Source organism: Knufia obscura (genome assembly GCF_036327395.1).
Source record: "Knufia obscura strain CCFEE 5817 isolate CBS 148926 chromosome Unknown scaffold_11, whole genome shotgun sequence".
Taxonomy (NCBI): Eukaryota; Fungi; Ascomycota; class Eurotiomycetes; order Chaetothyriales; family Trichomeriaceae; genus Knufia; species Knufia obscura.
Genome location: NW_027042697.1, coordinates 730,370 through 744,588, shown reverse-complemented (window position 1 = coordinate 744,588; position 14,219 = coordinate 730,370). Strand labels below are relative to the sequence as shown.

General features: G+C 50.5%; 6 protein-coding genes across 6 annotated transcripts; 3 read left to right on the top strand and 3 right to left on the bottom strand.

The window, feature by feature from the left end:
* Positions 1-262: 262 nt before the first annotated feature.
* PMZ80_008575 (uncharacterized protein) lies at positions 263-1,029 on the bottom strand (the record flags this gene model as incomplete). The annotated part of the gene is made up of 3 exons (XM_064876975.1): positions 263-547; positions 609-712; positions 768-1,029. The coding sequence occupies 3 exons, from the start codon at positions 1,027-1,029 to the stop codon at positions 263-265; spliced, it is 651 nt and encodes a 216-aa protein (XP_064727362.1).
* Positions 1,030-1,451: 422 nt separating this feature from the next.
* On the bottom strand, positions 1,452-2,093 carry PMZ80_008574 (uncharacterized protein; the record flags this gene model as incomplete). The annotated part of the gene is made up of 3 exons (XM_064876974.1): positions 1,452-1,715; positions 1,825-1,928; positions 1,979-2,093. The coding sequence occupies 3 exons, from the start codon at positions 2,091-2,093 to the stop codon at positions 1,452-1,454; spliced, it is 483 nt and encodes a 160-aa protein (XP_064727361.1).
* An 828-nt stretch (positions 2,094-2,921) lies between these two features.
* SVF1 (putative cell survival pathways protein) lies at positions 2,922-4,153 on the bottom strand (the record flags this gene model as incomplete). Its single annotated transcript, XM_064876973.1, has 3 exons — positions 2,922-3,816; positions 3,870-4,085; positions 4,134-4,153. 3 exons carry the CDS (start codon positions 4,151-4,153, stop codon positions 2,922-2,924), a joined length of 1,131 nt encoding a protein of 376 aa, XP_064727360.1.
* Positions 4,154-4,567: 414 nt separating this feature from the next.
* On the top strand, positions 4,568-5,079 carry MRPL19 (mitochondrial 54S ribosomal protein YmL19; the record flags this gene model as incomplete). The annotated part of the gene is made up of 2 exons (XM_064876972.1): positions 4,568-4,696; positions 4,747-5,079. The coding sequence occupies 2 exons, from the start codon at positions 4,568-4,570 to the stop codon at positions 5,077-5,079; spliced, it is 462 nt and encodes a 153-aa protein (XP_064727359.1).
* A 1,457-nt stretch (positions 5,080-6,536) lies between these two features.
* On the top strand, positions 6,537-8,907 carry NPR1 (Nitrogen permease reactivator protein; the record flags this gene model as incomplete). The annotated part of the gene is made up of 4 exons (XM_064876971.1): positions 6,537-6,594; positions 6,648-6,904; positions 6,976-8,275; positions 8,324-8,907. 4 exons carry the CDS (start codon positions 6,537-6,539, stop codon positions 8,905-8,907), a joined length of 2,199 nt encoding a protein of 732 aa, XP_064727358.1.
* Positions 8,908-9,726: 819 nt separating this feature from the next.
* PMZ80_008570 (uncharacterized protein) lies at positions 9,727-13,464 on the top strand (the record flags this gene model as incomplete). Its single annotated transcript, XM_064876970.1, has 4 exons — positions 9,727-9,760; positions 9,813-9,891; positions 9,939-12,943; positions 13,157-13,464. 4 exons carry the CDS (start codon positions 9,727-9,729, stop codon positions 13,462-13,464), a joined length of 3,426 nt encoding a protein of 1,141 aa, XP_064727357.1.
* Positions 13,465-14,219: the final 755 nt, after the last annotated feature.

Below are 14,219 nucleotides of genomic sequence, written 5' to 3'. Positions count from 1 at the left end.
GGCTTGTCGTCGTCGATTGACGCATCATATGAGTACACCTTTGCTCAACATCTTTTCGACTTCGGTATTGACATCGTGGTGTGCCACATTATACTGTATGATACCTTCTCTCACACACAACAGTCATCCTTCGACATCGTCTGACAATAACACTCGCCAACCTCACCCACCGCAGCACGACAGCCATCTGGTCAACACGCATGCTTGAGCGGCCACCACAACATGACCACCACCCTGTCCCGTCGGGCACATCCTCTTCACATCATCGCGCACCCCTCCTCATCTGCCTCAATCCCTGTTCAACCCTGGCCTCCCTCTCATCCCGCTCCTGCTCCTCCCTCCTCCTTCTCGCCTCCTCGACATTCCTCTTAAACCCCTCCCGTCGACGTCGCATGTATTCAGCCCTAGACTTAATCTCATCCCCATGCACGATACTCCCAAACCCGAAGATTGGATTGCCGAGTAGTCGAAGAGCGTACACGACGTCAATAGTAGTCAATGTTTTTCGACCTTGGTGTTCGACTAGTTCTATGGCTTTGCTTAGGATCTAAGATCGTAAGTATGGAGATGAGGTTGGGTGGAGTGGAGTAAGGAAAGGTTGAACTTACGTCTCTCAGTCGCGCTCTGATTACTCGTTGGACTTCAGCGTAGATATCATCTTTGATTCGTCTGATACCACCTCTTCGTGCGAGGCGTCTGATGGTTGGTTTATCTGGGAGGTGTTAGCTGTGCTTGTGGAGCGAGGAATGGATAGAAGAGGGACTTACTGAGTGCCAGTCGTGTGACTTCTTCCTTGGTGAGTCTTCGCTTCTTGAAGCGGAGTGGTCCGATGAATGAAAGTGGAAAGGAGATTGGGTTGTTAGTCGGGACTGGACGACTGCCTGATAGGGATGGGGAATTAACTGCGTTATTGGCAGAGACTGTGTGTGTAGCAACTCCTGGGCGACTGCCTGGTGCTGGTTTCGTAGGTGTGGTATCTGGAGTAGGGTAGGCTGCTTGTGCAGCGTTCGAGGAGCTGGAGGGAGACATATCGAGAAGAGTGATATGGTACAGATTTGAATAGTGGGATGAGCGAGATGAAATGTGAGCGCGGGTAGAGAAGAAGGTGAGGAAGAAGATGGAAGCTGAAGTAGAAGACAGGGGGCTGGGATGTGTGAGGCTGAGTCATGCTCGATTTGAGGTGAAGATGAAGGTGAAGGGTTATGCCTCATGACATCCCTTGGTATTGATCATCATGCTTGAGTGCATCCTGTAAATCATCCACAATCCCATCTACATATCTCTGGTGAGACAGTTCGCTAATTGCCCGCGTTGCGCTCCCTCTGACAGCATGTTACAGACAGGCGCCACGAAAAATCAACGCTGGACATTCTGCATCATAGCAGCAAGCTGAGCACTGTAACAATCGTTTCTTTATACACCAATGTTGAACACTTTTTCGAAAGTCCTGCTCAGTAGACCTCGATCTTCATCCTCTGCTGCAATTGGTCACCTTGTTCGATGATATTTGCAAGTGCTTGTCGTTGTTCTGTTTCTTGAGCGAGTCGTCGTTCCTTGACCTTGTTTTTCTGAGACGGACTACTGGCACTAGGCCAGACAAGGTCTCCGAAACCGTACAATGTACGTCCGAGCCGCTTGAGAGCATAGACGACATCGATTGTGGTCAGGGTCTTCCTTCCGGCATGAACTGCGAACTCAATGGCTAATTTGAGGACCTGATCCGAGTCAGTATCTCTGCCATAAGAGCTTGAAAGTGTAGACTGTTTCACGCGCAAGGACTTCTGACATGGGGCAGGGAGGCCCGGGTCGAATGAATTGACGTACCTTCTTCAGATACTCTCGGATGGTTTGTCGTGTCTCATCGTAGATATCTGTACTTATTCGCGCAACGCCGCCTCTTCTGGCGAGTCTTCGGATGGCTGGTTTGGCTGCAGAACGGGTCAATTACCTTTCCACGGTCCGGTGGCATCATACCTACTGATACCCCGAATGTTGTCCCTGAGGACTTTGACATGCCGTCGTCGTCCGACAGGCATAGTGGCCCGGCACCCTCCGAACGGCTGTGTCCAGATTGCTGGTGGGCTCGTTGACATGGTAGGGTTGCTACTGGTCATTGGGGACATGGCGGACATATCGGGATCTTGCAGACTGTGAAGGGGTTCAAATTTAGTGTATATGGTCAAGGTAGCCGTGGTGTATCATGGGTTGCGACAGCAAGGAAGGAATAGGAGACGTCTATATGGACACGGGAGTAGGTCTCCTTACCTTACCTATTGCCTGTACCTGCACCTGCACCTGCACCTGCGCAGGGAAATTTGCCTGTCACCATGTGGTAGCATGCTGTTTCTGCTTGTCGTATCCATGGCGCAGGTATAGGTAGGGTAACCTGAACTCGGATCGAGAGGGCGCGTGTTATTCTCCGCAGTACCTGCATCGACACTCATTCAGAGACATCACATCCTCGCCGATGGATTGCCCTGAACAACTAGATGATTGCTTGGCAGGCCTCTCTGAAGTTCGAGATTTTGTCGTTTTGCAACCTTTGTAGGCCAATTTGACGAAATTTGTGGCATCATATGCTCGTAGTGCTTGAGGTGATGTGACTTGCCCTGATCACAGCAGCTCACTTCTATGTCTTTACTCGAGTCCGCCTCACAAGCCCTGTAGATCAGCTCGTCATTGCAGGACAGGACTTTACCACGCAATCACATGTCACTGTAAGTGACACGGACTGGTTCTATAATTGTGGGGCCATAGAAGCATAGAAGCAGGCAGAATAGCTCGTAGAAAATAGGGCCGCAGTGAAAGAAAGGAATAGGGGAACTAGACATTATGTATTGTTGCGTATATCCAACCATGCAAGCTTCGGGCTGCCAAAGCGATGTCGTCTATTACTGTACCTCGTGCATTCGTACCGGCAGTTATGAGATGAAGGTTGCTTCGGAAAAGAGCTGGCCAGTCTCGCTGGTCTCATTACCGGCCTCTTTGACCTTCAAAGCCGCCTTGTCTTTGGCAATGTACTGGAAGATGATAGGCTTCGTGCCCACGACACCACCAATCAGGTTTTTGATTATTGCTGGGACATGGGCAAGCACATCAACGCGATCTGCTCGTTCTGGGAGATCGATCATCAATTCGGCCTCGATTGACTTGCCATCTTTGCTTTCCCAGTTGCAGAGGAGAGCCTTTGGCTCCGGCCAATCACTGACTGGGTCTGTGGTAGCGGCAAGGTGTTTGACACTGTTCGAGCAGCCAGCGTAGAGGATCTCGCCGTCCTTGGCGATACATCCCACGTTGACAACGGTTTTGCCGTACGAAGAAGGAGTAGTGAACTCCATCATTACCGCAGAATAAGTTGGCGTTTGGAAGTTAACAAAGTTCCACCTTGCTGCAGCGTGATGAGGCTTCATGCCTTGCAGAGCATGGATGAACACGGCTCTTCCATTGACGTTGTATGTCTTTTTTTTCGTCTGCATAGTGCCGGACACGGTCGCACGAGGCCAGAACTTATGCCACATGGAGCCCCAAGGATTCTTTGGGTCTGTGCCGAAAAAGCTAGTACCATTTTCGCCAGCCATAAACCCGGGAGCAGCTCTCTTAACAGTCAAGTTGCAGATATTGTCGTCGTTGACGGCGGACTTGATAGTGTAGGTAGTGCCATCCTCGCTTAGAGATACGGAGACGTTATCTGCATAGAAACCAGTCCTGGGTTCGTCGAAACCGTGATTGCTAAGAGGGTCTGAACACCATTGGTGCTTGCCTGGGCCGTCATGGTCGTAGATCTTGGTGTTGAACTGACAAGTGGTTCGCACACCCCTAGACATGTCAGCAACCGGCATGAAAGAGAGTAACAGGTCAGCGTTGCTCACATGACATTGCTGTATATGACCTGAGCCATGCATGTCACACCCTCATCCGTGGTGAAGTAAAAGGTTTGTGTTTCCACGCAAGTACTCTCCATTGCATGCCATTTCAGATGTTCCGACCTCAGCTCAGTGTATGGCTTCGTCTCGGCTTGCTTGGTGACGGGTTGAATGGCGGATGGGCCATAATCTGGCTCTTGGGTTCCTGCGACATCTGCGAGACTGATGGTTACATGTCAGACCAGCCGAAACTTGTGTGACAAGACCTACGTTTTCTTGAGCCAATTCATGTTTGCAGAATGTACAGTATGCAAAATAGTTCTGTGAGCAGAAAATGCGACCAGTCCAAGGAGTCTTTGATGAACAGGTTCGTTCGGTGACTGCGGGCTCTAGTTCTTCGTGATACCGACTCGGTGGCTACTACCCGGACGTCACCGTACAGCGCGTTAGCTCAGCACAAGGGTAGGTGCATTAGGCCTTACTGCTCGTGGGTTTAGCGCCTCTTTTGCCTGCACCAGTGGTTTGGTTTCAGGGTGCGCATCGGCTACTCGTACAACAACAATTTCTTGAGTTGCACATCATCAATAGCACAACGTTCACGCGCACGACATCTTTCGCATCTGACACCGACAACCCGCTTTCTCCATTACATCCGCTACGTTCAGACACGTCGCGCTAGAAAGATACCATAGACAACCGCAAAGATGGCGAGAAAAATGCCTGCTCGAGACCAAATAGTCAAGCTCATTGTAGGAGCTGGAAACGCAAGCCCCAGTCCTCCTGTTGGTCCTGCTTTGGGTAGTAAAGGTGTCAAGAGCATGGACTTCTGCAAGGTAAATCATGAAACAGCAAATATTCAGGCTGAGCTGATAGAGATGAACAGGAATTCAATGCGAGAACAGCACATATCAATCCTGGTGTACCTATTCCAGCTCGAGTCACAGTCCGTCCCGACAGGTCGTTTTCTTTTGAGATACGGACACCAACCACCGCATGGCTACTCCTCCAAGCGGCCGGCATCAAAGAGGTCAAAGGCAAACTGAAGGGCGGCCAGAAGCCCGGTACAGATATTATCGGTACCGTCTCACTGAAGCACGTCTACGAGATAGCTAAAATCAAACAATCTGAGCCTCGACTGACAGGCCTGGCGTTGGAAGGCCTTTGCAAAAGCGTTATATCACAAGCAAAGTCCATGGGTGTTAAAGTCGTCCCCTGATACCGTGGAATAGTCTATTCAGGTGATTCGACCAGCATCTATGGGCGAGTCGCGAAACACGCCAGAGAAATCGGAGGAGAGAAGAGAACAAGAGATCCCCGACGCAAAAGGACGGCTTCACGATTCCGCGAACGTAAACGAGGAGTTACGCGCAATTCAGCCATAAGACGTCCCCCTTCGGTGGGCGGTGGACAGCAGGATCCAGGCGTCTCAAGATGGACCGGACAGTCGCACCTAAGAGCAAACGATATTCCGCATCGACGCCCATGCTTGATGCATCGACCGTATGCCAAAATCCGAAAACCGAGGATTGACCGCTGGCCGTGGATGTTTGTCCTCCTATAAGTTAGGCCCCGAGATTCGACAAAGGAGCGGCAGCAGAGGGCGCCTCGTGACAGGCTTAACATTCGTGTGCTGAGGCGCGTCTCGAAGACGTTCGAGGATACGAGGATGCGATGAATAGGCCAGGTCCACCGTCAGCCATCGTATACTCTTACGAGCCATCGTTCGTCCAAAATTGAACAAAGGATTACGATGGGTCACATATCAAGATGCCTCGAACTTGGTTAGATGGACCTTTGGGCACTGTGAATCTGCTTCAACACCCTGTGATATCCTTATGTAGTCTTTGTAATAAACTCTCAACACCGCAAGTAATGCGGCTATTGCGGAAGGACCGGGGATGACTAAGGGTAGAATACGATCAACATCATGATGAGCAGTACTTGCTGCGTGGAAGTCGCTTTTGGCCGAGCTGTTGTTCCATTCGCCGTGGCAGACCACAAGACATTTGAAACTAGCAGTCAGAACCCCTCGTCCCCGCCATGATACGCAGGCACGATCCGGGCTTGTACTGTAAGCTCGGACGGAGAGGCACTTCTCTGCGAACTTGTTTCTCCGTAGTAGCAAGCTGACCTCATTCTGGACAACTCCATTCGCCCTTGATCTTCCTTCTTGACACCTTCGTAGACTATCAGGAAGGCCTAACCTGGAAAGTTCCCTTCCGTGCACACAAGTAGCACAGTCACCAGCATATCGCGGGAAGGCAACAAAGACATCTTATCCATCTACAAATCTTGTATCCCATCTTGTCTTTATTTTGTCCTTTCTTGTGTATGGTATACTTGTGAAACCAGCATTCCGCGATCTCAGCTCCACATATGTTCACTCTTGCCGAACCGATCGTTTTGCACGGGTTCAAGTTGCACCAGTCATAGCTCCATCGCTGAACGCTTTGTTTGCACATGTACGTTCTCCAGCTGTCTTGAATTTTTGCACCAATGACCCTGCTGGGAGCGACAACATACCATGTGCACCAGCTCACCAACACGCAGTCGCTCCACTATACGACGCAGCCTGTGACTGACACAACGTCCTGGCTGTGCTCGCTCACGGACGATATAAACACCCAGTTGCGCCCTGTCGATCATCTAGTCTGACGTTACCCCGCCAGTACCATGACTTCGAAATTGTCAGCGATGTTCCTGCCGGGCGACGATAGCAGCAAGAATACCGGTAAGTGGTACACGAATAGACTAAACAGACCAAATGTGCTAATAGTGGTGCAGGGAAAGGCGTCGGACAGAATGAATCAACCGACAACTCGAACGTACGATTCGCGGACGGTGTGGAAGAGATTAGACCTGAGCCGAGCGCCGATACCAGAGATGTCAAGTCGGCACAGGCCAACGCAGAATTGGAGGAGATGACTCCGGAGGCTAGAGAAGAGATTAGAAGATTAGCTATGTCACAGCAAAAGTCGAGGATGCAAGAGCAGCGAGCTGCACATTTTGCCTATGACACCTTTTCATTGCCGGCATCGAGAGTAAGTCACAACATGCGAGGACTACAAGCCAGATATATAAGAACCACGTTGACTGAGACTTGTCATTCTAGGTTGCTTCCCGCGACAGCGATCCTTCGAGTACACCCCGGAGTGCCACCAGAACCGGTCATCACGGCTCCTTGTCGTCAGCTGTGCAATCACCTCCTTTGACGCCTAGTGGATCAAAGGAAGGTCGAGCAGAAGGTACTGGTCACCTCAAACCAGGTTCGATAACGCCGCAAACTTCACCTCAACCAAGGCAACGAGAGCGAGAGCTGTCACAGCAGATCTCACCCACTCAATTACCCTCAGACAAAGAGAAACAAGAGGAGGAAAGGCGCAAAACAGTGCCGAAATTTACAATTGAACCATCAGAATCCGAAAGTCCGAGTGAGAGCCCTGTCGCTACGCCTCAGTCGGGTGCTCAGACTCCTCGAAGTGTCTCACCCCACAAACCACAAGTCAGATTAGAACCACGACATTTTGGCAGTACCGGCAGGAACTCAATCGCCCCAGCCATTGCCGCAGCCGCCGAACGTCTACCACAGTCAGCCACAGAAGACAAGCGTTCCTCAATATTTGGCTCCAAGAAAGACCCATATGGCCATCTCGGCCCAGAAGACAGGAAGAACAGTGGAAGCGGCATGGGTGAGAAGAAACACGGTTCTATGTCAGAGCTGAAACGATTTTTCCGTCTCGGTCATAAGCACAAGGACAAGGACAAGGACAAGCATGAGAGCTCCAAGTTGGGCTCTTCAAGCGGAACTTCTTCCCAACCAGCATCAAGAAAGTCGAGTGCCGTACCATCTGGCACCAAGACACCTCCTCACCAAGCGCCTCCTTCGAATGTACCCTTTTCCGACGACCACAGTCTCGAAGCCAAATATGGCAAGTTCGGCAAGGTTCTGGGTTCTGGAGCTGGCGGATCTGTTCGACTACTGAGACGGGGCAGCGACGGCGTCACGTTCGCTGTCAAGCAGTTCCGGGAGAGACACTCGTGGGAAACCGAGAAAGACTATGCGAAAAAGGTGACAGCAGAGTTCTGCATAGGCTCGACACTGCACCATGGCAATATCATTGAAACCATGGATATCATACAAGAAAATCACCGATGGTTCGAAGTAATGGAATATGCGCCTTACGATCTTTTTGCGACAGTAATGACTGGAAAGATGGGGCGGGAAGAGATCGCCTGTTCGTTCTTGCAGATCGTTAACGGCGTGAGCTACCTGCACTCTATGGGATTGGCACATCGAGACCTGAAATTGGACAACGTGGTGATTAGTGAGCACGGAATTATGAAGCTGATTGACTTTGGAAGTGCGACAGTCTTCAGATATCCTTTCGAGAACGACATTGTTTATGCTTCAGGTAAACATTCTGCGCCTGCTCTCTGTTAACTGCTAACACGAATGCTAGGCATTGTCGGATCTGACCCCTATCTGGCGCCTGAGGTTTACGACGAGCGGAAGTACGACCCCACAGCTACAGATATCTGGTCGCTCGCCATCATCTTTTGCTGCATGACACTCAGACGTTTCCCCTGGAAGCAACCGCGTGTCATCGATAATTCATATAAATTGTTCGTCTCGCCTCCAACCCCTGGTACACCGGTGCCCGACTCAAAGCCTCGAAAACATGGTCAACTACAAACGCCCATAAGCCCGAATATGGAACACGATTCCCGTGAAAGACTCAGTAGTGTCGATGCAGGAGATTCGAGACCTGGCACCGCAAATAGTGGTGCAGATGCGAACAAAGAAGTCATCCGTGGCCCATGGAGGTTACTCAGGATATTGCCCCGAGAAAGTAGGCACATCATCGGTCGCATGTTGAAGGTAGACCCCACAGAAAGAGCTACGATGGACGAAGTGCTGGAGGACGACTGGGTTTTGAGCTCGAAGGTGTGCTATCAAGATGAAAGTGGTAATGTTCACCGCGCCGACAATCATCCTCATGTTCTAGAAGCGGGTAGTGGAGGGCCACCTCCAGCCAAGGTGTAGACAAACGTTGAAGGCTAGTGTCGAGGGAAAAAGAAAAAGCAAAATCTGGCTGTTGTGGGAGGCTGGAAGACAGCATTGCCTGATTTGAAGTAGCCTAGAAGACGAAAAGGCAAGCCGCTATGACCGCAACGTACTCTTGCTACAACTTGAACAGCGAGCATGTGGAGCGGGGATTTGGGTTGGATACAGGCGGCGAGCTTGAAGTGGGGAATTGGCGAAGGGTATACTGGTCTTGTACATCTATACAGTCTGAGGAGACCTCACAGGCATATCTGTAGGTACTCAACACTCGGACGCGAAAGCATCCACATCTGAAGCGCATTTTGAACACTACACCAATACACATGGGGCATGCATCTTGTAACTAACAAGCGGGCAAGCGGCAGGATCCCCGGTCCTAAGGTCGTGCTTTCCCGTAAGCTCGGGGGTTATTCCTCCGCAACGTGGCGTTTGAAGCACGTTCTCGGCGCGGCTTGCATCACTAAAGGTGGGGGTACACTGCCTATCAGCGCCGTGCAATTGTGCTTGAATCGTGCTTGCCGATGCACGATTGCGCACTTATGTTGCCGATACAATAATAGCGCTGTTCTAGCTGTTGAATGCATTGAGCACATATTGCAACATAACCAGCGCCCGTTGGATCTCGCCAAATGATAGCATCTTTCTACACACCCTATTCCAGTACTCATCGACCGCATTCATACTCAATTACCAACCTTTCACGGTGATATGCATCCGTGAAACATCGTGCCGTGACTCGGATCCCAGCTTTCAGGTGTTGCATCCCTCGGCTTGAACAACAAATAATCTGCAGTCTCGATGGCGAGGAAAAAGCGTCAAAGAATCAGCTATGGTGGGCTTGCATCCCGTGGTTGCGCCCGTGCGACATACTGACGAGTGAACAGTCCTACCACTAGCTACGAGGCCTGGCGGGCACCGGCTTGGTGTTAACGGGCTCTCGATCGACCATGACCGCAATATTTTGTAGGGAATCATGTACACTGTTAGATGGGCGGCTAACCTTAGATCAGGTACACTGGAGGAAGAGATGGCTCGATATGCGCATGGGATCTCGATCACGAGGCGAAGGCGCAAGAACAAGAAGATAACTCGCTACCACGAAGAAGGACCACGGCCAGCTTCCGGCGAGAGGTACAGGCGCATACTCATTGGGTGAACGACCTAGTCCTTGTTAAGAACAATCTCGCACTGGTTTCGGCTTCCTCAGACTCGTCCGTCAAACTCTGGCGTCCTCATAGCCACGATGCCATTGCCGCCTACTCGATCGGCTCTCACAGCGACTATGTCAAGTGTCTGACCAGCCCTGGGTCTAATTCGGATTGGATCGCATCTGGAGGTCTTGATCATCGGATATGCCTTTGGGATCTATCTGGCAAGGGTCAAAAGCTGGAGATCAATGTTTCAAAAGCTGCGAACGTGGCCAAAGGCTCGGTATACGCCCTCAAAGCGAATCGAAACATGATAGCGAGCGGCGGTCCCGAGAGCGTGGTTCGGTTGTGGGACATCAATTCTGGGAAAAGCATTACCAAGCTCGTCGGGCACACTGACAACATTCGGGATATCTTGATCAGCGAGGATGGTGATGCTGTGCTTACAGCCTCTTCTGACCAGACCATCAAGGTGTGGTCTGTTACTGCTGGTCGATGCATGCATACTTTGACCATGCACAACGACAGTGTATGGTGCATGTACTCGGAGGATCCTTCATTGTCGATCTTCTATTCCGGAGACAAGTCTGGTCTTGTAGCCAAGACTGACTTGCGCCATGCTGACGATATTGACGAAGCCGTCTCCGTTGCAGTCTGTCAAGAACATGATGGTATTAACAGATTAGCTGTTGCCGGCGACTCAGTCTGGACCTCAACTTCGAGTTCGAGTGTCAACCGATGGCAGGATGTTGATACAGAGCTAGAGATCGAGACTCCACCAGCGTCACCTCAACAAGAAAGGTCGTCTAGTGTCATGTCAAAGAGCATCCGGGAGCAGTCTCCGCCGGCACCAGCAACCAATGGCCATGATGACAATGCCCAAAACGGAAACACGCAGAAGAAAATACCTCACAATGCTATATTGCGAGTCACCAATACTGCCCTACACCCTGGAATGAAGGCATCGCGCGATCCGAATATGTCAAGTACGAACCTCAGGAAAGCTTCTGAGGCTATCGTGGACCCAGACATGACGTTCACCATGCCGATGCGAGGTCATCCCGAAGAGACGATCGAAGGTCAGAATGGGCTTGTGAAGCACGTGATGCTGAATGACAAGAAGAGAGTCCTGACCCTCGACGCTGCAGGAGAGGTTGTACTTTGGGATTTGCTCAAATGCATACCAATACAGTCCTTCGGCAGGCGGCATTTGGACGATGTGCTACCTTCTCTCAACACTGCAGAAAACGTGAACAACTGGTGCACGGTGGACACGAAGACAGGAAAACTGACAGTCATGCTTGAAGAAATCTATTGCTTCGACGCAGAAGTGTATGCGGACGAGACCGAATTTGCGGGCAAAATTGACTTCCGAGAAGACCAGAGAATCAATCTTGGAAAGTGGGTGCTGCGGAATTTGTTTACGACTTTGCTTGACGAGGAGATTCGAAGGGATGAGGAATACCGGAAATCTATCAAAAGACCGACAGGCATGAAAAGGGAGAACGCGCCGACTGGCCTCACTCTTCCCCTCAGCACACCAGCATCAGGAGTGAATACGCCAGGCGATATGACTACGCCCAAAGCCAGCAATGGTCTCATCGCGCCGAAGACACCAGGCATGAACATCGGCCTGGCCACCCCTCAACAACCAGGAAAGACTCCGACCCAAATGACCAATCCACTCCCTCCTACAGTAGAGGAAGGTGAAGAGCTTTCAAAGACCAGTTCGCGCAGTAGCCATCATTCTTCATCAGCACGGTCCAGCGACTATTTCTCACAGACAAAATTAGTGACAACAGATACTGCTAATGGGCAGGACCAGAAGGATGTCCCACCGACACCCGGCGGCACAGTCCATAGCCCTCTACCACAATCTCCTATGACAGACGAAAAGAAGAAGAAGAGCGGGCTCTTTGGCAAAGGTTTCAACATGAAAATGTCCTTTCCTAATAAGTTAGCACGAACGTCAACTGAAGTATCCAAAGGGCCGGGAGAAGATGCAAAGAAAGAAGACGAAAAGAAGTCAGAGGGCGAAGATAACTCCGACAAGTCATCAGAGAAGGAAGAGCCAGAGAAACCCGCAAGAATAGTCGAGGACAATTTCTACGGCACGATCCAAAGGATAAGGTTTGCATATCAGGACCATCTTGAAGACCCAGCAACAGCAGACCAACCAATACCGATCGGCATCACTCCTTCTTCACCCAATGAAACACCTATCCTTAAACCTCCACCACATACTATGGTTTTGATTCAACAAGATGATCCTGATTCTGGTGGGTTGTCGGACCTCTACCGGGGAGAAATTGCAACACTTGGCAATCCAAAAGAGACGGATACACTGGAGAAGATAGCGCCGTCATGGTTGGGCGAACTACTTCTGCGGAACGAGATTCCACCGAAAGATATTGCGAAAGTGTCCTTTATTCTGATGCCACATCCAGACTCGAAATGGCCCGGCATCGCCAGCTCCGATGGAAACGCGCGTCTGAATGCGAACAGAATGCTGCGCTCGAAGAAAATACTCGGATATGTCTCCGAACGGATTGAAGCACCGCCTGATCCCGAAAACCCAAGGCTAGGAGACGAGCTCAAGCCGGAAGAGTACATGGACCTAATCTGCCAAGGACAGGTCGTTCCGCCGGATATGACGCTCGCTACGCTCAGAGTGCATATGTGGCGTACTGGTGGAGATGTCGTGCTGCATTACAAAGAGAACGGCAAGAGAGAGTTCAAGCGTGCTCATCCAGTTGATGCCATGGTCAAGGGTGATGGTACAAGTGAGATGGTCAAGAGTGCGAACGATAACACCACTGCAGCTCAAGCGGCGGAGGCTGCTGCTGCCGCTGAGCGTGAGCGTGAGCGTGCGGCTCAGGCTTCTTCCCCCAGCACCAGCGTCTCTGCCTATGCTACGGCTGCAATGATGCGATAGGATCAACAGCACAAAGAGCAACAACAAGAGCTTGGTGATCTATTGCTTAACAGCACAGAGTGGTTGAACAAGTCAATTCAGCTACTTGAACCTTCACAAGGCGAGAGGTCAAGAGCGGCAGCAACTACACATGGACATGCCGTAGTTGTACCACCGAACCCGTTTCCTGCAGAATCGCTTGTCACTTACTATCTTGATCTTTTGTACAGGGAGAGACTACCGCCTGATGACTTTTTGGAACGTATTTCAGGTCTCTCCGATGATCTGTACGACCAGATCACAGACCTCTACCAGTCGCATGAGAATGCAGTGTTCGCACAGTGGAGCAAGAAGAATGGGGGCCGCGGGACCTATGAAGGCGATCCACCTGTGTGGGATGTTTGGATGCCAGGCATGTCTTTGGAGGAACTTGAAGAAGAGCTGAGGAAGGTCACAGATGCTTGGCAACAGTGATTGACATCTGACAGTGACGGCACTGGCAACTGATGTGCTGGTTGCCATACAGGGAAGGTTAAGCAGTTGCGCCGCGCTGCAAGGGAAGTCGTGAGCGGTCGTGTTCGTGTGGCATTCCAGCTGACGCTACACGCCCGTGTGGGTGGCTATTTGCTGGAATAATATAGACATCGCGGCTGGCTGTTAGACGTCCTTGTTGCCTGTACAGGCGTGACTTGTACATGCGGTCTTGTAGATACATAATTACAGTCATTCACTCCGCAGTCAGCAGCTGCCCTTCATATATATTCTTCCTCCATGGTGATACTACTATATCGTCGTTTTCAAAAATACTGACAGGCTTGGCATTTTGTCATTTCCTCTTCCACCTTGAGTCGCAAATGGCACTCACTAGCTGCTTGACCTACATAAATCTAGGTAGAATAAACCTTATATAGCTAGATTCTGCTTTAAACGAGCTATTCAGATATAGTAAATACGACGCTAACCTGTATATACCCATGCTTCAGCTAGCGTACAAGTTATTCCATCTCTTTTAGCGAATGTTGAGGAGAAGATTAGCCGACGCTGGAATATACTACACAATTGCGTCTCTATGTATTATCCGCTAGAACAGGTAAAACTAGTACGCCTAGATAGCACAGCTTAATAGTATTCCGTAGATAGTAGGGAAGTATAAACTAGCTTTATACTAGTGTACCAGTCACGTATGTAAGTTGTGTTCTTAAGGTAGAAGAGGAAATGGCAGAATGCCA